Source organism: Nomascus leucogenys, chromosome 10 (assembly GCF_006542625.1).
Source record: "Nomascus leucogenys isolate Asia chromosome 10, Asia_NLE_v1, whole genome shotgun sequence".
In the NCBI taxonomy this organism is placed as follows: Eukaryota; Metazoa; Chordata; class Mammalia; order Primates; family Hylobatidae; genus Nomascus; species Nomascus leucogenys.
This window is the reverse complement of record NC_044390.1, coordinates 90,859,311-90,882,767: the sequence shown is the minus strand read 5'-3', so window position 1 is coordinate 90,882,767 and position 23,457 is coordinate 90,859,311. Positions and strand designations below refer to the sequence as shown.

The window sequence follows — 23,457 nt, the reverse complement described above, 5'->3', positions numbered from 1 at the left end:
GTTGGTGGAACTGCTGGTGTTCTCACAGGTAGCATAACTTTTGTGCCCAATAACCAAAGAACATACCTGGTCACAGCAGCAGCGAACATCACAGGCTCCAGCTGTTAAATTACAAGGACAAAGGCCAAGGGGCTGATACACCTGGTTAGGAATGACAGTCACGTTCTCTGGAAAGTACACACAACAGAAAAATTCAGCTAAGAAACATTCCGACAAAGCACGGTCACATTTTTGACATTCAAAAGAAAGCTGTGGCCGGACGCGGTGGCTCACGCCTGTAATCCCAGCACTTTGGGAGGCCGAGGGGGGTAGATCACGAGGTCAGAGATCGAGACCATTCTGGCTAACACTGTGAAACCCCGTCTCTACCAAAAATACAAAAAATTAGCTGGGTGTGGTGGCAGGCGCCTGTAGTCCCAGCTACTCAGGAGGCTGAGACAGGATAGTGGCATGAACCTGGGAGGCGGAGCTTGCAGTGAGCCCAGATCATGCCACTATACTCTAGCCTGGGCGACAAAGTGAGACTCCGTGTCAAAAAAAAAAAAGAAAGCTGAATTATCTTGTTTTGTAAATCATTATTAGCAAATATTCGACATTAAGGAATACACAAAATATCCACGAAATATATGAGGCCTGCATCTACCACTCCAACAAAAACCCAAATATAAGAAAACACACCAATTACAATGAACCAAAGAAGTCATAGTTGATCTAGAAAATAATCAATTGACTAAGAGTCACAAGTTAGTATATACACAATGTACTGATTTTAGGCTGGACGGGGTGGCTCACACCTGTAAACCCAGCACTTTGGGAGGCCAAGGTGGGTGGATCACCTGAGGTCAGGAGTTCAAGACCAGCCTGGCCAACATAGTGAAACCCTGTCTCTAATAAAAATACAAAAAGTAGCCCAGGCTACAAAAAAGAAACAGATAAAATTAACTTAATATATTTTACTGAACCCAACATATCCAAAATAATATCATTGCAACAGGCAATCAATGAGTCCTCAAAAACTGGTGGCTGTTTAACAGTTACGGCACATCTCAATTAAGACCCATCCCCTTTCAACTGTCCAGTGTCCAGACATGGTTCGTGGCTGTGGTACTCAATAGTGCAGGTGGGACAAATGTGGTCTGACCACGAGAGTATGGGGGGCTGGGTTATGCAGGGATGATACAGTGAGACACCGCAGCTTCCCTGAGGGACTCGCACTCTCAGAGGGAGAAGACAGGTAAAGAGATCATGTGACCATAAAGGGTAAACACTGAAATGGATCTGTCATGGGAACCCAGGGAGGGCACGTGGCTTAGGCTGGGCGTCAGGAAGACTTGCAGAGAGAGAGAATGCGCTGAGCCTGAAACACACGTAAGAGTTTGTACAGGCAGCCAGGCGCGGTGGCTCACGCCCGTAATCCCAGCACTTTGGGAGGCCAAGGCGGGGGGATCACCTGAGGTCAGGAGTTCGAGACCAGCCTGACCAACATGGAGAAACCCCATCTCTACTTTAAAAAAAAAAAAAAAAGAGTTTGTACAGGTAAGAGGGGCTACTGGACAGCTGTAGGTGGAAGACAGAGGGGGCGGATGAATAGGGGGAACACTGTGGTGCAGGGGAGAAGGTGGTGGGTGTGAATGGGACAAGGCCAGAGAAAGCAGCTCAGGAGAAATGCTAAAGAGGTAAACATTGGCAGGGCCCGTTGTTTATAACTCTTCAGGATATTACAGGTTTCCGAACTTGTATTCCTCTTTGAAGAGGAATATGTTACACGACATTTCAGCCTCCTAATTCAGAATCCAGTGACATTAATACTTTGGGTTTCTCTCCAATCATTTATCAGATAAAAGTTTCATTCTGCTGAATTTTACTTTTGCATTTGGTACACGTTAGAAAACCATGCAGGAACTATTTGTTTAAACCCCACATAATAGTTCACTGTAATGACACAATAGGTGAAGTATCTAAAGAACAACTAATGATCTGTTCTATGCTATAACATAGCAGAAGGTCAATGATACATCAATGGTATCCGGAACAAGGAGAAGGTCCACATCGCAGACCACGTTACATGGGTAAGGGTCTGACCCTCAGTGTTATCAAACCCATGTGACACAAGCAAGGCACTTTATTAATTGATTTTTTTTTTGAGACAGGGTCTCACTCTGCTGCCCAGGCTGAAGTGTGAAGTGGCACAATCACAGCTCACTGTAGCCCCAACCTCCCAGGGCTCAAGTGATCCTCCCACCTCAGCCTCCCAAGTAGCTGGGACCACAGGTGTGCACCATCATGCTCAGCTAACGTTCCTATTTTCTGTAAAGACAGGGTCTCACTATGTTGTCCATGCTGGTCTCAAACTCCTGGGCTCGAGTGATCCTCCCACCTTGGCCTCCCAAAGTGCTGGAATTACAGGCATAGTACATGAGCCACCATCCCCAGCCACGAGACACTTCAGAATAGGGTAATGTGTTATACAAATAGATGTTTGTGTGATTTATGTTTACTACATTGTTCACTGGCTTCATTGTTACTGGGTATGACACATACCTCCTGTCTGTGCTTCCATTTTTTTCTAGTTTTAATCACTGGCTGAGTAAAAAATTTTTCATGCCTTCATTGGGTCAGAGGGGACAACTCAATCACTCATATACAAAGATGTTCAATTTTCTAAGTTTGGTATTCTAAAATACTACCTAAATATACTCAAGCATATTTTCCTTTTTTTTTTTTTTTGAGATGGAGTCTCGCTCTGTCGCCCAGGCTGGAGTGCAGGTTCACGCCTCCCAGGTTCACGCCATTCTCCCGCCTCAGCCTCTCGAGTAGCTGGAACTCCAGGCACCCGCCACCACACCCGGCTAATTTTTTGTATTTTTAGTAGAGATGGGATTTTACCGTGTTAGCCAGAATGGTCTCGATCTCCTGACCTCGTGATCCGCCCACCTCAGCCTCTCAAAGTGCTGGGATTACAGGCATGAGCCACCACACCTGGTCTTTTTTTTGGGACAAGGTCTTGCTCTGTCGACCAGGCTGGAGTACATGGAGCAATCTTGGTTCACTGCAACCTCCACCTCCTGGGCTCAAGCGATCCCCCGACCTCAGCCTCCCTCATAGCTGGGGCTACAGGCACCCACTACCACACACAGCTAATTGTTGTATTTGTTTGTAGAGACAGGGTTTTGCCACGTTGCCCAGGATGGTCTTGAACTCCTAGGCTCAAGTGGTCCGCTCACCTCAGCCTCTAAAAGTGTTGGGATCACAGGCATGAGCCACCATCCGGCCTCAAGCGTATTTCTCAAAGGAAAAAAAGTCAGTGCTTTGAATGGTACAGCTATCATGAAGCCCTTCTGTTGTTTTGGGGGGATTTTTCTTTCATGATTGAATACGGTTTTTTTGGCTTTGTTTTGAATTTTAAGCCATAGAAAAATTTAAAACTTTTAAGTAGGTAACACATTTGCATGGTTCCAAAAAATCAAAAGCATATTAAAAAAGTCCTCACTGTCAGCCCTTTCCTGTTCCCACATCATCCTCCAACTTGGTAGCACATTATTAGCTTCTCCAACATCCTTCCAGAATTTCTTTATGCAAATGTTTTCATTTCTGCCTCCTTTATGCAAAAGATAGCACACTGTAGGCAGCCATCTGCACTTGCTTTTTTCACTTCATTCATCATGGAGGCCTTCCCATGCAAGTACACTGAGGGCACAGTAGTCTGCTGAAAGGAGCTGTCAAAACTCGTCTTATCATCCTAAACTTCCAGAAGCACAAGGAGGACCACAGTTTGGGATGTAATAAGGGAAGCGGCAGTAAAGGAGTCTCCAGGTAACAGACTTTTGCTACTAAAGTCTGGAACGCTTCTCCTCCATGCCACGTGGCCATAAGGGCAAGAGATGTCAGAGTTCGCCACAGGGGACGGGGACATGGCAGTAGCACTCATCGCAGCAGAGCCCTCTACATCAGCACATCTAGTTGAAAGCTCTTTTGGTTTAAGAACACTAACATCATATGAGACGGAGATGAACACAAAACCATTTACTCATGTCCAAAGATTCATGTACATGGGCATAATGATCTTTGCTGTAGCATCAAAAGCTGGGAACAGACCAGGTGCAGCGGCTCATGCCTGTAATATCAGTACTTCAGGAGGCCATGGTGGGAGGATCACCTGGGCCCAGGAGTTCAAAACCAGCCTGGCTAACATAGTGAGACCCTGTCTTTACAAAAAAATGTAAAAACTAGCCAGGTGTGGTGGTGCACGCCAGTAGCCCTAGCTACTATGGAGGCTGTGGCAGGAGGATCGCCTGAACCAGGAAGGTTGAGGCTGCAGTGAGCCAGGATCGTGCCCTTGCACTCTAGCTCCAGCCTGGGTAACAGAGTGAGACCCCATCTCTAAAAAAATGAAAATAAAAATAAACTTTAAAAAAAGCTGGAAACGATGTAAACTTCATCAGCCTCAAACTCCCACACTCAAGCGATCCTCCCACCTCAGCATCCCTAGTAGCTAGGACTACAGGCAGGCACTATCATGCCCAGCTAACTTTTTACAATTTTTTATAGAGACAGTATCTGCTGCTTTGCCCAGGTTGGTCTCGAACTCCTGGGCTCAAGAAAGTCCCCCGCCTTGGCCTCCCAAAGCACTTAACAGGGTGGGAGCCACTGCATCTGGCCACCCTTCCTTTCTTCTTCTTAAGATGCAGTCATGAGAATCAATGCACGTGCCGAGCACAGTGGCTCACGCCTGTAATCCCAGCACTTTGGGAGGCCGAGGCAGGTGGATCACAAGGTCAGGAGATCAAGACCATCCCAGCCAACATGGTGAAACCCCATCTCTACTAAAAGTACAAAATTAGCTGGGCGTGGTGGTATGAGCCTGTAGTCCCAGCTACTCGGGAGGCTGAAGCAGGAGAATCACTTAAGCCCAGGAAGTGGAGGTTGCAGTGAGCCGAGATCACAACACTGCACTCCAGCCTGGTGACACAGTGAGACTCCATCTCAAAAAAAAAAAAAAAAGAATCAATGTACATAAACAAATTTCACCTTCTCCCAAAAAGGATTCAAGGTGGCTTACAAAGATGCAAACAGTAGAGCAAGATCAAATAAATGTTAAATAAAATAGTACAAAATGAAATTTTTTAAAAGAAAACTAAACAAAAGAAAAATTAGTTTAGAAAAGCAAGACAGACTCAAGTGAAGTATACTTTACAAATTGCATGGCATACACTTATAATCAAACAGGTAAGCTTGACACAAATTTTTCTTTTTTTTTTTTGTTTTTTTTTGAGACAGGGTCCCGCTCTGTCGCCCTGGCTGGAACGCAGTGGGGCGATTACAGCTCATTTGTAGCATCAACCTCCTGGGCTCAAGCAATCCTTCTGCCTCTTCCTCCTAAGTAGCTGAGAACAACATGAAAGTTTTGACAGTCAAAGACTTTACTTGCCTGAAGCATTATGGGTCAGAGAAGAGTTGGCATAAATTTCCACTTGAATGAGTAGATGTGCTAAACAGGATGAATTACGAGATGCTGAAACCAGAAGGGTCTGGAGGATACAGGGGGACTCTGAGAAGGAATCTGTCGCATTGGAGGAACACCAGTCCAGACCTCTCTTCCACCTTACTGTCACTTCCAACACCTTCTGAAAGGAAAAGATTGCTGTATTTTTAAAGTGACTCAAAACAGGGTCTATAAGAATACATAATAGAAAACACAATAAAAGCACACATCAGCCTCTGTTCATTTTATAAAAGGGAAATGTATACAAAGATGACACAGTTATCTTCAGTTCCACCCCATAAACCTATGGTAACAAGCAAGCCCTGATTCCTCTTCCTTACCATAAAAGCAAACAACTTTGGGATACTTAGAGAAAGCTAAACACAGATCTGATAAATAAACTCAGTTTATTGTACACCTTTTTAGTTTCTTGATCATCCTATCAGTGGAAGAGTAAATACACAAAGAAGTCAATGAAAACAATCCTCAGTTTATCCCAGAATGACTTTAGACATGTACATGTTCATTCCTGGGGTACAAGCAGAGTTTGTCTTTCTCATCCTTTTATCTCCAGAATTGATGTTGCATACACTAGGTACCCAATAAACACTTATTAAATAGAAGATGCTTAATCTCTCCATGTTTGAGTATCCTTACACATAAGCTCAGAGTTGGGCAAGATCAGTGGTTATGAAGCTTTTTTTTTTTTGAGACGGAGTCTCGCTTGTCACCCAAACTGGAGTGCAGTGGCGTGATCTCGGCTCACTGCAATCTCTGCCTCCCGGGTTCAAGTGATTTTCCTGCCTCAGCCTCCAAAGTAGCTGAGATTACAGGCACCCGCCATCACGCCCAGCTAATTTTTGTATTTTTAGTAGAGATGGCTTTTGGCCAGACTGGTCTTGAACTCCCGACCTCAGATGATCCGCCCTCCTCGGCCTCCCAAAGTGCTAGGATTACAGGCGCGAGTCACTGCGCCTGGCCAGCTTTTTCTTTTTTTTTAAGAGACAGGGTCTTGCTCTGTTGCCCAGGCTGGATGAAGTGCAGTGGTGTGATCATAGCTCTCTGCAGCCCTGAACTCCTGGGCTCAAATAATCCTCCTGCCTCAGCTCCCCCACCCCCCTCCAAGTACCTGGGACTATAGGTGTGCGTCACCCAGCTAATTTTTTTTTTAAATTGTTTTGTAGAGACGGGGTCTCGCTATGTTACAGGCTGGTCTGGAACTCCTGGGCTCAAGCAATCCTCCCGCCTCAATCTCCCAAAGTGCTATGAGTACAGGCTTGAGCCACGATGCCTGGCATAAAGCTTTTTTGAATCACTGACCCATTTGATGATCGGAAGGAAACTGGTGACCCTCTCGTCAGAAAAATGCACATACACACAGAACTTTACACACAATTTCACAGAGTTCACAGATCCCCCTGAAATGCATCCAAGGACTCCTAACCCCAGGGTAAGGAACCCGTGGGCTGGATAACTGTCTACCAGATCCAACACCCCACAATTTCATGATTGTTGAGAGCATGGAGAAAGCCATGCCTTGTTAAATAAAGAGATCACTGCAGAAACCCTAGCTGGGGGCCTCTTCACAGGCTACAGAGAAGGTTTACTTCTGGCCTTACCGCACCGGGGGTCACAGTCACACTCCAGTCTTCCGTCTCATTGCTCAGCACTCCACACGTCGGAACTGGCAATATTCCTAAGGAAGAGAAGACCAGCATGCAAAGGCAGCAAGGCCCAGCAGCTCAGGGGGTGCACTGAGTCAGACTGCCTAGGATGGACTCACGTTACAGCCTAAGATTGGGCCCTTTACAAGCTGCTTGACACCGGGGCAGTGACAACCTCTCTGAACTTGTTTCTTCATTGGTCAAAAGGGATGAAAAGATATCACTGTTCTTACTAGGAAAATGGGATGACGCACGATGTTAGCTCAATGAATGCTAGCCATTATTATTTCAAGCTTTCTTCGAACCTGTCCGTCTGTCTTCTTTGGCCTACAGCAGCCGCCCGATCCTTTTCTCCCCATGCGACTTTGCAGAGAACAAAGGCAGGGGTCCAAAGGATGCCACCTCTCCAGGCTCCTTGGGAGGTCTGGATCCAGTCCAACCCCCACCCTCCCCAAAAGAAGGGCCTGACTTTACCCGCCTCGTCCTGCAGCACTGCCAGGGACACGGTCACACCCTCGGTGTCTCCGACCAGGGACGCGCCGACCGCAGGGCCGGACATTCGGATGAAAGGAGGGATGAAAGCTAGGCGGGAAGGAAAGGGGACAAGGAGGGGTTAGCAGTGGAAGAGTCACCGCCTAAGGTGTGTGTGGCGGCTTGCTTTGGAGGTCTCCACTACCGAAGCTCCCGGAGGAGTCCAAGTCTGGCCCTTCTAACGCCCAGTCCCCTCAGCCCCGGCCCATAGAGGTCCCTGCCGCGCCGTACACACCCAGGTCCCCCCACAGCAGCCTCAGGACGCCCTGCAGAAGGAGAAGCCTCAAAAGAAGAGCGGCCGGAGGCTGGAAGCCCATGCCTTAGACCTCGCGGGCCGGGCACAGCAGAACCGCGCCCGCCTTAGAACCCGGGAAGGACTCAGACACGAAAACGCAGCAGCCACCTCCCCGCCGCCGCCATCTTGTCAAGCGAACGCCCGGAGCTATGGCAACCACCAATCGGCAGCCGGCCAGGAGGAACGCCGCGCTGTGATTGGACCAGTGGCAAGAGCGGGCACCCCGGCCCCGCCCACAAGGCCTCGCATTTTTGCTGCTCGACTCTGGTGGGGAGAGTGACGGTCGAAAAACTACCTATCCGGTGCTCCACTTAGTACCTGGGTGACGAAACAGTCTGTGCACCCGAACCCCCGTGACACGCAATTTACCTATATAGCAACCTGTACATGGACCCCTGGGCCTAAAAGTTGAAAACATCAAAATTAAAAAGGTCCTGAAAAGCAGGAGTGCGTGTCCAGCTCAAAAACTGGAGTTTTCTCCTATCCTGGAATTAATCCAACAACAGCCAAGAACGAGCCTGTAGACACTGGCTTCTAAATAAAAAGGGTGGGATTTGCTCCTTAATAAACGTGATTTTTATAGGGATTTTTAGGGGGTGAGTACAAAAAAGGGGATGGGGCTGCCGCGCTGTTTTTATTATTATCTTTACTATCATTTATGAGGTATTATTTATATTTTATATTTTTACAAAATATATATACTTTGTTTTATATATATCAGATATACATACTTGATATATATAAAATACATATAGGCCGGGTCTGGCGGCTCATGTCTGTAATCTCAGCAATTTGGGAGGCCGAGGAGGGTGGATCACGATGTCAGGAGTTTGAGACTAGCCTGATCAACATGGTGAAACCCCGTCTCTACTAAAAATACAAAAAATTAGCTGGGCTTGGTGGCACGCGCCTATAATCCCAGCTACTCAGGAGGCTGAGGCAGGAGAATCGCTTGAATCTGGGAAGCGGAGGTTGCAGTGAGCCCCGATTGCGCCACTGCACTCAAACCTGGGCGACACAGCCAGACTCCATCTCAAAAATATATTTATTTATTTATCTTATAAAATATATGTGTATTTATATTTTATCTTATATATGTTTATCTTTTATATAAATATAAGTATATATTTTGTAAATTTTATACTTATATTTTATAATTTTTTTATTATACTTTAGGTTTTAGGGTACATGTGCACAATGTGCAGGTTTGTTACATATGTATCCATGTGCCGTGTTGGTTTGCTGCACCCATTAACTCGTCATTTAGTCTTTGACAAACCTTATATCTTATAATTTTATAAAATTTATATTTTTATAATTCTTATCATTATTATCATTTATTATCACTATTGCTTTTATTATCATTCTCCTAGGTTTTTGAAGGATTTTCTCCCCCACACAGAGCTCTCAGCACTCTGAAAGCAGATCCAATCACAAAACACACAAGAGGTTTTGCCCAGCAATAGGACAGATGTGAAAGAATCAAAATTCTGTCTGGAAAAAAATTGTTTTTCTTATATCAGTAGCCTCAGAACATTTCAAGCATTGTCACGGCTTGGGGACTGGAGTGCAGGCTTTGAGGTCAGGCTGCCTGGCGTGGGATTTCGCCTTCCCTCTACAGATATTCTCAGCTATTAAGTGACTTTGGGCAAGTCAACCTCTCTAAGCTTCAGCTTCCTCATCTATAAAAAAGGGATAGTAATAATCCTTCCCTGGGGATTGTGTGAGGATGAAATGAGGTAACATATCTAATGAGGTTAAACCAATGGCTGGCATATAGTAAGCACTCAGTTAATGATCAGTTACTTGTTAACTATCAGAGGTGTGGTGTGTCCTTTAGCTGAGACAATCATGGTGTTCAGCATTATGGCTGACTGACGGTAAATGCCAAGTAAATGTTTGCAATTATTACTCTTTTTTTTTTTCTTTTTGAGACAGGGTCTCACTCTGTCACACAGGCTGGAATGGTGCAGTGGCACAATCATAGCTCACTGCATCCTCAAACTTCTGGGCTCAGCTGATCCTCCCACCTCAGCCTCCCAAGTAGCTGGGAATACGCCACTACGCCCGGCTAATTTTTATATTTTTTATAGAGAAGGGGTTTCACCATGTTGCGCAGGCTGGTCTCAAACTCCTGGGCTCAAGTGATCCTCCTGCCTTGGCCTCCAAAAGTGCTGGGATTACAGGTATGGGCCACCGTACCCAGCCCCATTATTACTCTTAATGTTCAGTTATATATTCATTGATCAGCAAATCTAACATTGTGAAAGGATTCTCAAAGTTGAGGCTTTATAAGGGCCTGACACTGGACGTTATCTTTTTCTTACACTCCTTCAAAAATTGTGGGTTGCTACAGTTGTAACATGAGCATGAAACTTTCCCATGTACCTCAGCTCCTCTCTGGAAGACTGCAAAATGTTTATCCCTCTTGATATCTTGGAATGAAGCCTAGGAGAACGTTACTAAGAGGAAGCTGTCAAACACTTAAATATTTCTGTTATTCCCCATCTGTCTTTGGGGGGAATTAATTTGCAAATTAAGTTGGCAAGGCCAAGTGGTAAAGATTAGGAGATAAATCCTCCCAAAAGAAAAAACTTCTGGGCCAGGCTTGGTGGCTTATGCCTGTAATCCCTGCACTTTGGGTGGCGAAGGCAGACGGATCACTTGAGGCCAGGAGTTCAAGACCAACCTGGGCAACACAGAGAAACCCATCTCTACCAAAAAATACAAAAATTAGCTGGGCATGGTGGCACGTGGCTGTACTCCCAGCTACTCGGGAGGCTGAGGCAAGAGAATCGCTTGAACCCAGGGGTCGGATGTTGCAGTGAGCCGAGATTGCGCTACTGCACTCCAGCCTGGGCAACAGAGTGAGACTTTATCTCAAAAAAAAAAGATAGAAAACACTTGAAGCTGGTGATCAGCAGCTTCCCAATAAGATCTCAGGAGTTGGGCAAGCAGGCTCACGCATACATAGTAAGAGGCAAGATGGCAGATTTTAACTGGTATATAACCTTCCTCTGGGAACACGCAACTGTTAAAGGAAAATGCCTCAAATGAGCATGCGCACAACTTCAATAAACACACTGCACATGCGGCCCCTCCCAAGTGCTGGCAGGCCACTGACATGCAGACAGCCCACCCCAAGGAAAAGCCAAGGGAGGTCATAAACCTCAGAACCATGCTAATGTATAGAAACCCCAAGTGAAGGGTCGGACGGGGCACTTAAATCTCTCAAGTCGCCCACTTGGCCCTCTTCCAAGTGTACTTTACTTCCTTTCGTTCCTGCTGTAAAACTTTTTAATAAACGTTTACCCCTGCTCTAAACTTTGCCTTGGTCTCTCACTCTGCCTTATGCTGCTTGGCCAAATTCTTTCCTCTGAGGAGGCAAGAATCGAGTTGCTGCAGACCTGTACAGACTCGTCACTGCTAACGGTGATCCGGGGAATTCTCCAAGATCGTACCCAAGATCACCAAGGTGGTACCTCTACAAATATGTAAACTATTCATACCTTGAGTAGTAGACTAAAAGGCAAACCTATCAAAAATAATAACTACAGCTTTTTAAGACATAGTATAATAAGATATAAATATTATAGGAACAATAAAAAGTTAAAAATCAGAGGGATGAAGTTAAAGTATACAGTATTAGTTTTCTCTGCTTGTTTTTGCAGAGTTTTCATCAGTTTAAAATAGTAGGTTATAAGACGGTATTTGCAAGCCTCATGATAAATTCATGTCAAAAAGCCTATAACAGATACACAAAAATATCAAGCAAGAAATTAAAACATACCACCAGAGAAAATCACTTTCATAAAAAGGAAGATGGAAGGAAGGGAGAAAGGGAAGATCAGAAAACAAATAACAAAATGGCAGTAGTAAGTCCTTACTTATCAATAACATTGAATGTAAATGGACTAAACTCTCCAATCAAAAGACACAGAGTGGCTGAATGGATTAAAAAAAAAAAAAAAGACCTAATGATTAGCTGCCTATAAGAAACTCTTCACCTATAAAGACACACATAGACTGGCCGGGCGCGGTGGCTCACGCTTGTAATCCCGGCACTTTGGGAGGCCGAGGTGGGGCGGATCACGAGGTCAGGAGATCAAGACCACAGTGAAACCCTGTCTCTACTAAAAATACAAAAAAAATTAGCCGGGCGCGGTGGCGGGCACCTGTAGTCCCAGCTACTTGGAAAGGCTGAGGCAGGAGAATGGCATGAACCTGGGAGGCGGAGCTTGCAGTGAGCCGAGATTGTGCCACTGCACTCCAGCCTGGGTGACAGAGCAAGACTCCGTCTCAAAAAAACAAAAGAAACAACAACAACAACAAAACAAACAAACAAACAAAAGACACACATAGACTAAAAAAAAAGGGATGGAAAAAGATATTCTAATGGAAACCAAAAAAGAGCAAAAGTAGCTATATACTTATATCAGATAAAATAGATTTTAAGACTGGATGCAGTGGCTCACACCTGTAATCCCAACACTTTGGGAGGCCGAGGCAAGAGGAACCCAGGAGTTGCTTGAGCCCAGGAGTTCAAGACCAGCCTGGACAATATCGCAAGATGCTATCTCCACAGAAAAAGAAAAAAAAGAGGCCAAGCGCAGTGGCTCACACCTGCAATCCGAGCACTTCGGGAGGCCAAGGTGAGTGGATCATCTGAGGTCAGGAGTTCAAGACAAGCCTAGCCAACACGGCGAAAATCCATCTCTATTAAAAATACAAAAATTAGGCTGGGCTTGGTGGCTCATGCCTGTAATCCCAGCACTTTGGGAGGCCGAGGTGGGAGGATCACGAGGTCAGGAGACTGAGACCATCCTGGCTTACATGGTGAAACCTCATCTTACTAAAAATACAAAAAAATTAGCTGGGCATGGTGGCAGGCGCCTGTAGTCCCAGCTACTAGGGAGGCTGAGGCAGGAGAATGGCGTGAACCCGGGAGGTGGAGCTTGCAGTGAGCTGAGACCACACCACTGCACTCCAGCCTGGGCGACAGAGCGAGACTCTGCCTCAAAAAAAAAAAAAAAAAAAAAATTAGCTGGGCTTGGTGGCAGATGCCTGCAATCCCAGCTACTCAGGAGACTGAGGTGGGAGAATCACTTGAACCCGGGAGGTGGAGGTTGCAATGAGCCGAGATCACGCCACTGCACTCCAGCCTGGGTGACGGAGTGAGACTCTGTCTCAAAAAAAAAAAAAAAAAAAGTGGTAAAGAAGGTCATTATATAATAAGAGGCTCAGCAAGAGAATATAACTATTGTAAACATATATGCACCCAATACTGAAGCATTCAGATATATAAAGCAAATATTATTAGGGCTAAAGAGATAGACCCCAGTACAATAACAGTTGGAGACTTCAGCCTCCCACTTTCAGCACTGGACAGATTATCCAGACAGGAAATCAACAAGGAAATGTCAGACCGAATTTGCACTATAGACCAAATGGACCTAATAGATATTTATGGAACATTTCATCTAACGGCTATAGAATACATTCTTCTAAGCACATGAATCATTGTCAAGAATAGATCATATGTTAGGTCACAAGTCTTTACAAAAAAAAATAATAACAAGCATCTCTCTCTCTTTTTTTTTTCTTGAGATAGAGTCTCACTCTTGTCCCCCAGGCTGGAGTCCAATGGCGTGGTCTTGGCTCACTGCAACCTCCACCTCCCGGGTTCAAGCGACTCTCCTGCCTCAGCCTCCTGAGTAGCTAGGATTACATGTGTGCACCACCACGCCCAGCTAATTTTTATATTTTTAGTAGAGACAGGGTTTCACCATGTTGGGCAGGCTGGTCTCAAACTCCTGACCTCAGGTGATCCACCCACCTCAGTTTCCCAAAGTGCAGGGATTACAGGCATGAGCCACCATGCCCAGCCCCAGATCAAGCATCTTCTCTGATCATAATGGAATAAAATCAGAAATCAATAACAAGAGGAACTTTGGAAAGTATACAAACACAAGGAAACTAAACAGCATGCTGCTGAATGATCAGTGGGTCAATGAAGAAATTAAGAGTTGTTTTGTTTTGTTTTGTTTGAGACAGAGTCTTGCTCTGTCACCAGGCTGGAGTGCAGTGGCGCGATCTCAGCTCACTGCAAACTCTGCCTCCCAGGTTCAAGCGATTCTCCTGCTTCAGCCTCCCGAGTAGCTGGGACTACAGGCACCCGCCACCACACCCAGCTAATTTTTTGTATTTTTACTAGATACGGGGTTTCACCATGTTGGCCAGGATGGTCTCATTTTCTTGACCTCGTGATCTGCCCACCTCGACCTCCCGAAGTGCTGGGATTACAGGCATGAGCCACTGCGCCCGGCCATTAAGAGGGAAAATTTAAAAACTCCTTGAAACACACGAAAATGGAAAAACAACATAACAAAACCTATAGAATACAGCAAAAGCAGTACTAAGAGGAGAGCTTATAGCAGTAAGTATCTTTATCAAAAAAGTAGAAAAACTTCAAATAAACAACCTAATGATGCTTCTTCAAGAACTAGAAAAGTAAGAGCAAACCAAACCCAAAGTTAATATTAGAAAAGAAGTAATATGGTGGCTCACGTCTATAATCCCAGCACTCTGGGAGGCCGAGGCAGGTGGACCACCTGAGGTCAGGAGTTCATAACCAGCCTGGCCAACATGGTGAAACCCCATCTCTACTAAAAATACAAAAATTAGCCAGGCATGGTGGCACGTGCCTGTAGTTCCAGCTACTTGGGAGGCTGAGGCAGGAGAATCGCTTGAACCCGGGAGGCAGAGGTTGCAGTGAGCCGAGATCGCACCACTGCACTCCAGCCTGGGGGACAGAGCAAGACTCCGTCTCAAAAAAAAAGAAAAGAAAGAATAAAGAGCAAGAGCAGAAATAAATGAAACTATAATTTAAAAAATTCAGAAGATCAACAAAATGAAAAGCTGGTTTTTTGAAAAGAACAAAATTGACAAACCTTTAGCCAGACTAAGAAAAAAAAGACCCAAATAAGTAAAATCAGAGATGAAAAAGACATTACAACTGATATCACAGAAATTCAAAGGATCATTAGAGACTACTATGAGCAACTATATGCCAATAAATTGGAAAACCAGCTGGGCGCAGTGGCTCACACCTGTAATCCTGACACTTTGGGAGGCTGAGGCAGTGGAGACTTGAGGTCAGGAGTTCAGACCAGCCTGGCCAACATGGCAAAACCCTGTCTCTACTAAAAATACAAAAATTAGCTGGGTGTGGTGGCGCATGCTTGTACTCCCAACTACTTGGGAGGCTGAGGCAGGAGGATCACTTGAACCTGGGAGGCAGAGGTTATGGTGAGCAGAGATCATGCCACTGTACTCCAGCCTGGGTAACAGAGTAAGACTCCGTCTCAAAAAAAAAACAAAACAAAACACTACAGGCCAATATCTCCGATGAACATTGATGCAAAATACCAGCAAACCAAATTCAACAACACATTAAAAAGATCATTCAGGCCAGGGATGGTGGCTCTCACCTGTAATCCCAGCACTTTGGGAGGCCGAGGTGGGTGGATCACTTGAGGTCAGAAGTTCGAGACCAGCATGGCCAACATGGTGAAACTCTGTCTCTACTAATAATACAACAAAATTAGCCAGGCATGGTGGCGCACACCTGTAATCCCAGATACACAGGAGGCTGAGGCATGAGAATCGCTTGAACCCAGGTGGCAGAGGGTGCAGTGAACCATGATCGGGCCACTGCACTCCAGTGTGAGTGACAGAGCAAGACTCTGTCTCAATACAAAAAAAAGCCAGTAATTCGACCAGGTGTGGTGGCTCACATGTGTAATCCCAGCAGTTGTGGAGGCCAAGGTGGGTGGATCACCTGAGGTCAGAAGTTCAAGACCAGCCTGGCCAACATGGTGAAACCCAGTCTCTACTAAAAATCCAAAAAAATTAGCTGGGCATGGTGGTGGGCACCTGTAATCCCGGCTACTTGGGAGGCTGAGGCAGGGAAATCGCTTGAACTCAGGAGGCAGAGATTGCAGTGAGCTGATATCACACCATTGCACACCAGCCTGGGCGACAAGAGAGAAACTCCATCTCAAAAAAAAAAAAAAAAAAAATCGTTCATCATGACCCGGTAGGATTTGTCCCAGGGATGCAAGGATGGTTCAACAGGATGGTTCAACATAGGCAAATCAATCAATGTGATACATCGTGTCAACCAAAGGAAGAACAAAAGCCATCTGATCATTTCAATGGATGCTTAAAAAGCATTTGATAAAATTCAACATCCTTTCATGATAAAAACCCTCAAAAAACTAGGTATAGAAGGAAGATACTTCAACACACACACACAAAAGCCACATGTAACAGACCCACAGCTAGTATCATACTGAACAGGGAAAAAACTGAAAACCTTTCCTCTGAAATCTGGAACACGATAAGGATGCCCACTTTCACCAGTGGTATTCAACATAGTGCTGAAAGTACTAGCTAGAGCAATCAGTCCTGAGAAAGAGATAAAAGGTATTCAAATTAAAAAAGAAAAAGTAAAATTATCCTTGTTTGCAGATGATACGATCTTACATCCAAAAAAACCTAGACGCCTCCAAAAACCTATTAGAACTGATGAAATTAGTAAAGTGGCAGGATACAAAATCAACATACAAAAACCAGTAGCATTTATTTAGAGACAGGGTCTCACTCTGTCACCCAGGCTGGAGTTCAGTGGCATGATCATGACTCATTGTAACCTGCGCCTCTTGGGCTCAAGCAATCCTCCCACCTTAGCCTCAAGACTAGCTGGGACTACAGGCATGCACCACCTCACCTGGCTAATTTTTATACTTTTTTTTAGAGACGGGATTTTGCCATGCTGCCCAGGCTGGTCTTGAACTCCTAGGCTTAAGTGATCCTCCTGCCTCAGCCTCCCAAAGTGTTAGGATTACAGGCGTGAGCCACTGCACGCAGACCAAGATTTGAAATTAAAGTTCTTCAGAGTTGAATAAAAAATTGTCTGGCATTTGACCAAATGCAGTTTAAAAGTACACATTTGAAGAAGAGTTGAATGAGCATGAGATAAACAATGAATGAAAGGAAATAATTCAACCAAATATGAAAATCAAATTATTTTATTGTAAAAATTTATATAAAATAACTCATAAGGACAACAGTTAAAAACAAGTTAAACAGAACTAACCAAATATATAAGACATTTCAAATTAAAAAGTAATAAAAGCCTTGCTAGCTTGTCTGAAAGTATCTCTTTTAGATATATAATACTTTATTTCCTAGACTTAAAATTGTGATTTCCATTACACTTAATTAGTATACAAAATATTAAGTATTATTTTTAAAAAGACAGGTTCTCAAACTCAAGGATTAACAAATATTTGCAAAGTGATCACCAAAGTCTTTGTATATTTGTTAACAAAAATACAAATCCAGAATATAAAATCTATCTGAAATTATCTAAGCAAACATCAAATTATTTAAATATGACTCAGCTTGTATAAAGAGAAAATTAAAATCTTACTTACATACAAAGTTTTGTACACAATGGGTTTTGTCAGTACACCTTTTTTTTTTTTTTTTTTTTTTTTTGAGACAGAGTTTCGTTCTTGTCGCCCAGGCTGGAGTGCAATGGCGCAATCTTGATCTTGGCTCACTGCAACCTCCACCTCCTGCCTCACCCTCCCGAGTTGCTGGGATTACAGGCACCTGCCACCACGCCCAGCTAATTTTTGTATTTTTAGTAGAGACAGGGTTTCACCATGTTGGGCAGGATGGTCTTGAACTTCAGCCTCCCGGGTTCAGTAGCATAGTAGTCCCAGCTACTTGGGAGGCTGAGGCAGGAGAATGACATGAACCCAGGAGACGGAGCTTGCAGAGAGCCGAGATTGCGCCACTGCACCCCAGCCTGGGTGACAGGGCGAGACTCTGTCTCAAAAAACAAAACAAAACAAAACAAAAAACCCATCCTGACCACTCCTGACCTCGTGATCCGCCCGCCTCGGCCTCCCAAAGTGCTAGGATTACAGATGTGAGCCACCGTGCCCGGCCTTTGTTTTTTTTTTTTTTTTTTTTTTTTGATACAGAGTCTTGCTCTGTCACCCAGGCTGGAGTACAGAGGCGCTATCTTGGCTCACTGCAACCTCTGCCTCCCGGATTCAAGCAATTCTCCTGCCTCAGCCTCCCGAGTAGCTGGAACTACAGGCGCCTGCTACTTTGCATGGCTAATTTTTGTATTTTTAGTAGAGACAGGGTTTCACCATACTGGCCAGGCTGATCTTGAACTCCTGACCTTGTGATCTGCCCGCCTCAGCCTCCCAAAGTGCTGGGATTACAGGGGTGAGCCACCATGCCCAGCCTCATCAGTAAACATTTTTAAAAAACAAACCAAACCAGCCACCATTCCTTAAACTCTTTGTACAAATATGTGCTAGAAGCTAAAAGGACTTTTAATAATTTCAAGATTACATAGAGAAATACAATTTTTGTTTGTTGAAATTACAAACACTTTTGCTTTTGAACTTACAAACATTTTTGGGATTCAGTCCAAAGCTTCTGGAGAACAGTTTCGATAAATATATTTAAATTTTTAGTAGAGATGGGGTCTTACTTTGTTGCCCAGGCTGCTCTCGAACTCCTGGGCTCAAGCAATCCTCTGGGCTCAAGCAATCCTCTGGCCTCAGCCTCCCAAAGTGCTAGGATTACAGGTGCAGTTTCAATATTAATGTGGATTTTTTTTTCCCCATTAAAAAAGGAAAGAATTCTATCTGAAAACCATACTTAACACAGTCCATTTTCCCCAGTAAGTTCTCCCTCAAAACCAGTCATAAGCTTTCACATACAAGCTCTTCCCACAACTATTTTGAAGAAAATTTGCTTCTGCACATGTTCTCTTTACTCATTTAAAATGAGATTTTGGGCTGGGTGCAGTGGTTCACGCCTGTAATCCCAGCACTTTGGGAGGCCGAGGCGGGTGGATCACGAGGTCAGGAGATCAAGACCATCCTGGCTAACACGATGAAACCCCGTCTCTACTAAAAACACAAAAAATTAGCCAGGCGTGGTGGCGGGCCCCTGTAGTCCCAGCTACTCAGGAGGCTGAGGCAGGAGAATAGCGTGAACCTGGGAGGCAGAGCTTGCAGTGAGCCGAGAACGCGCCACTGCACTCTAGCCTGGGTGACAGTGCGAGACTCAGTCTCAAAAAAAAAAAGAGAGAGATTTTGTAGTTATTTGGTGACAAACTATTATTTAGATGACTTTGTCCAAACATACTGATATCAGACAAAAAGTAAATATCTGCAAATATCTGAGGCTGTCTCAATTTAGACAATAAGAATTTTATTTACATGACTATTGAAGTTAACTGTTGATTCAAATAAGACGTTCTATGTTGATTAATGCCATTACTCCACAAATAGTCCCTTTTTCCAAAGCTACATTCAAATTTCACATGGCATGCATTTCACAATGAGGACCTGGATTCAGGTAGTAGGTTAGAAAGCCTATGATCAGTCATGACAAGCTGACTTTGACTAATAGTCATCCCATTAGAAAAATGAAAGCCACAAACATGTGCTTTCTTGCCCCTTTCTGGACAGAAACCAGTCATAGAATATTTTAGGATTTTAGGATATATTGCATAGAATGACTCCCTCAAACAAATCAGTCCTCCAGAAGCACAGGAGGAAAAGGATGTTTGGGAAATACTTTCTGTAAGGTCACCACATTAAAAATTATCCTATACCTATCTTTATTTTTTTCAGTCTTCCCAACAAAGAATCTGCTATATAGTTCCTATTAACAGCTCTGAAAGATGGGGAAAGTATTTTATCCTCAGGCAGACACTTTCAGTTTCTTTTTCTTGGCTTTCAGTACTGGAGGCAGAGAAATTTTAAAGGCTGTCCTGAAATTACAGAGAGGAAAACATTTTTTAATGTTCTACAGCTGTGAAGTATTAGCCACCCACACAATCTCAAAGATACTTACTCGCACGTAGTACAAATGGGGCTGAAATTGCAGAATACTGTAAATTTAAAAAAAAAGAAAAGAAACAATAGGGTGGCTGAAAAACAACACAGTTGAGAAACTGTTTTCCTGACCCCCAACATAGAAAAAAAAGAAAAACTAGGTATATCAACTTACTTGACAAACACACAGAACAGACATAACCAATTTCAATGAGATTTCGATGACAGAAGCAAGCAGCTCTGTAATCAACATGAACTGGGGGTGGGAGGATTAACTGAGATCTCTGATCTTGATCGGGAAGAAACACCCACTACAAAACAAACAAACAAAAGAAACTTTTATTTAAAACATGGGAAAAAAATAATGTGAAGCCCACACTTCTAGGCCTTGGAACTCCAAGGCCTCCATTTATTCCTTTCTCCTGAGTACTAGCACCAGCCATCTTGCTTCCATTCCTTTCCCAGGACACAGAGGTCATCCTTCCCTCCAGGCATCAGGGTCGCGGCTGCTGTCTCCTTACCAGCAAATACTGCAGAAGGGAGGGCATCTGAGGCACCTTCAGGTACAGTCCTCCCGTGATGTCACAAGCCTGCAAGACACACAGGGCTTGCTGCCAAACTCACACTTACCTAGGGTTTCCAGAGGAATGAGATTCTCACCAGCAATGCCTCAGGTCTACAAAATCAGAGGAGGATGTGACACTGCAAATTATTATTATTATTTTAATTATTTTGACAGAGTCTTGCTCTGTCGCCCAGGCTGGAGTGCAGTGGCACAATCTCGGCTCACTCCAACCTCTGCCTCCTGGGTTCAAGAGATTCTCCTGCCTTAGCCTCCTGAGTAACTGGGATTGCAGGCATGCGCCACCATGCCTGGCTAATTTTTGTATTTTTAGTAGAGATGGGGTTTCCCCAGTCACATGGTAATTCTATGCTTAACTTTTCGAGGAAGTTCTGAACTGTTTCCTGAAGTGGCTATACCATTTTACATTTCCAGCAGCAATGTAGGAGGGATCCAATTTCTCTATATCCTCACCAATATTTATTATTAGCTGACTTTTCGATTACATCTGCCCTAGTGGAGTGAAGTAATAGCTCATTGTGGTTTTGATTTGCACTTCCCTGGTCGGCAATGATATTCAGCATCTTTTCATGTGCTTCTTGGCCATTTGCAGATCTTTGGAGAAATATCTGTTCAATCCTTGGCCCACTTTGAAATGAGTTATTTGTCTTATTTTTGAATTTTAAGAGTTCTTCATATAATCAGAATACTAGTTCCTTTATCAGATACGTCATTTGCAAATATCTCTCCCAGTTGTCTTTTTACTTTCTTGATGGTGCCCTTGGAAGCACAAAAATTTTTAATTTTTATGAGATTTGTTTTCACTGTATTTTGTTAATTTTCTTACGTAAAAAGAAACGTGAGATGGCTTTATTCTGTTCTCTTTAAGAAATAACACTTTTTTGTCTAGGTGCAGTGGCTCATGCCTGTAATCCCAGCACTTTGGGAGGCCAAGGCTTCAGGATTGTTTGAGCCCAGGAATTCAAGTCCAGCCTGAGCAATACAGTGAAACCCCATCTCTACAACAAATTTAAAAAATTAGGCCAGGCGCGGTGGCTCATGCCTATAATCGCAGATCACTTGAGGTCAGGAGTTCGATACCAGCCTAGCCAACAGGGTCAAACTCTGTCTCTACTAAAAATACAAAAATTAGTTGGGCGTAGTGGCGGGCACCTGTAATCCCAGCCGCGTGGGAGGCTGAGGCAGGAGAATCGCTTGAACCCAGGAGTTGGGGTTTCGGTGCACCGAGATCGCACCATTGCACTCCAGCCTGGGCAACAAGAGAGAAACTCCGTCTCAAAAAATTAAAAAATTAGCCAGGCATTGTAGTGCAAGCCAGTGGACCCAGATACTTGGGAGACTGAGTGGGAGGATCATTTGAGCTGGGGAGGATGAGGCTGCAGTGAGCCATGATCATGCCACTGCATTCCAGCCTGGGCAAGAGCAAGACTCTGTCTCAAAGTAAAATAAAATAAAAATAAAACTCTTTTGAATTTGGTCCTCTTTTTCTAAACTTTTGCTATCTTCAGAGTTTTCCAAAGACACAAAACACTCAAGTTCTCCTGGTTGCTGACACTAAGGTTTCCTGTCCATGTTAATGGTTTTTCCCAACAATCATTCATCTATTCATTTCATAAACACAGCTTTCTCACTTTGACACAGCAGTGCTTCCATTTACACTGAAAACCCTAGCTCTGATCCTAGGACCTTGAGGCTCCTCTGGTAGTACAGTCTTGGTTCAGTTGGTCTGTTAGATTCATTTACACATTTAACAACTGTTTTAGAGCACTGTGCAGGGTTACAGCAGTAAACATCACAGTGTCCATCCTCGTGAAGTTAAGGTTCTAGTGGAGAAGGCAGAGAGTAAATCAGGTAAGTAAATGCAAAAATAATGTTATAGGTTATGATCATTTCTATGAAGAAAAACAAAGTAGGCTAAGGCGAGAGGGAGTAACACTAACAATGGTGGTCAGGGAAGGCTTCTCTGAGGAGGTGGCACAGAAGTAGAGACCCGAAGGCAGGCAGGGAGTAGGCCATGCAAACACCTGTGGGAAGAGCTTGCGAGCAGAGAGAACAGCAAGTGCAGTGCCCTCTGGCCAGAGCAGGCCTGTTTCAGGCAATAGCAAGGAGGCAGTGGGGCCGGACTGAAGAGGGAAGACTGAAGTGTGGAAGATGCGGGGCAAAAGGTTCCCAGGAGCCTCAGCAAGCAGCATCTGGAAGGCCCTGGCAGGCCCTGACTCTGGGTTTTAGTCGACGTGTGATGCTAGGCCATGGGAGGGTTTTAAGCAAGTGAGCAACAGGTTCTAATTTATATTAGGTTGGTGCAAAAGTAATTGCGGTGTTTACTGTTAAAAAAGGCAAAAATCGCAATTACTTTTGCACCAATCTTGTATTTTGAAAGCTTCATTCTGACAGCTGTTCTGAGAACCAACTTTCAACATTTTTTTTTTTTCTTAAAGAGGGAGACAGGGTTTCCCTAGAGTGCAGTGGCATGATCGTAGCTGACTGCAGCTTCGAACTCCTGGCTCAAGCAATCCTCCTGCCTCCACCTCCCGAACAGCTGAGACTACAGGTGTGCACCACCATGATAGGCTAATTTTTTTGTATTGTTTATAGAGATGGTGTCTCGCCATGTTGCCCAGGCTGGTCTCAAACTCCTCAGCTCAAGCCATCCACCCACCTGAGCCTCCCAAGTGCTGAGATTATAGGTATGAGCCACTGAGCTCAGCCAGGATATAATTTAAAGGCACAATCAACAGGATTTGCTCATGGTTATGAAAGGAAGGAAGAGAAGAGACAAGGAAGAGTCAGGTTTTTGCTTGAGTTGCTGAGTGAACTGCACTGCCACTTAGGGAGATGGGGCTACCCATGGGGCAGGAAGAGGCTGAGAGGACAAACCAAGAGCTCTCTGCTTTGGACACATGACGCTGAAGATGCCTGCCAGGCGTCCAAGAGGAGGTACTACGTACACGGCTGATTCTGCA

The 23,457-nt window shown here is 44.4% G+C and overlaps 2 protein-coding genes across 6 annotated transcripts in view; both read right to left on the bottom strand.

Moving 5' to 3' along the window:
• The window catches only part of TCTN2 (tectonic family member 2), a 38,743-nt gene extending 30,620 nt beyond the window's left edge, over positions 1-8,123 (bottom strand). For 3 of the 4 annotated variants that reach the window (XM_030821619.1, XM_030821621.1, XM_030821622.1), the window contains exons 1-5: positions 7,913-8,123; positions 7,621-7,728; positions 7,102-7,178; positions 5,429-5,624; positions 67-167 (exon numbers count right to left, since the gene is read on the bottom strand). In XM_030821619.1, the coding sequence (XP_030677479.1) occupies positions 67-167; positions 5,429-5,624; positions 7,102-7,178; positions 7,621-7,728; positions 7,913-7,994 (564 nt within the window). In that variant the 5' untranslated portion in view covers positions 7,995-8,123. The remainder of the gene's footprint in view (positions 1-66; positions 168-5,428; positions 5,625-7,101; positions 7,179-7,620; positions 7,729-7,912) is intronic. The other variant, XM_030821620.1, reaches the window with a different exon arrangement.
• Positions 8,124-19,265: 11,142 nt separating this feature from the next.
• The window catches only part of GTF2H3 (general transcription factor IIH subunit 3), a 30,054-nt gene continuing 25,862 nt past the window's right edge, over positions 19,266-23,457 (bottom strand). For both annotated transcript variants that reach the window (XM_003276234.4, XM_030821618.1), the window contains exons 10-13: positions 20,433-20,501; positions 20,087-20,222; positions 19,931-19,967; positions 19,266-19,847 (exon numbers count right to left, since the gene is read on the bottom strand). In XM_003276234.4, coding sequence (XP_003276282.1) covers positions 19,778-19,847; positions 19,931-19,967; positions 20,087-20,222; positions 20,433-20,501 — 312 coding nt within the window. In that variant the 3' untranslated portion in view covers positions 19,266-19,777. The remainder of the gene's footprint in view (positions 19,848-19,930; positions 19,968-20,086; positions 20,223-20,432; positions 20,502-23,457) is intronic.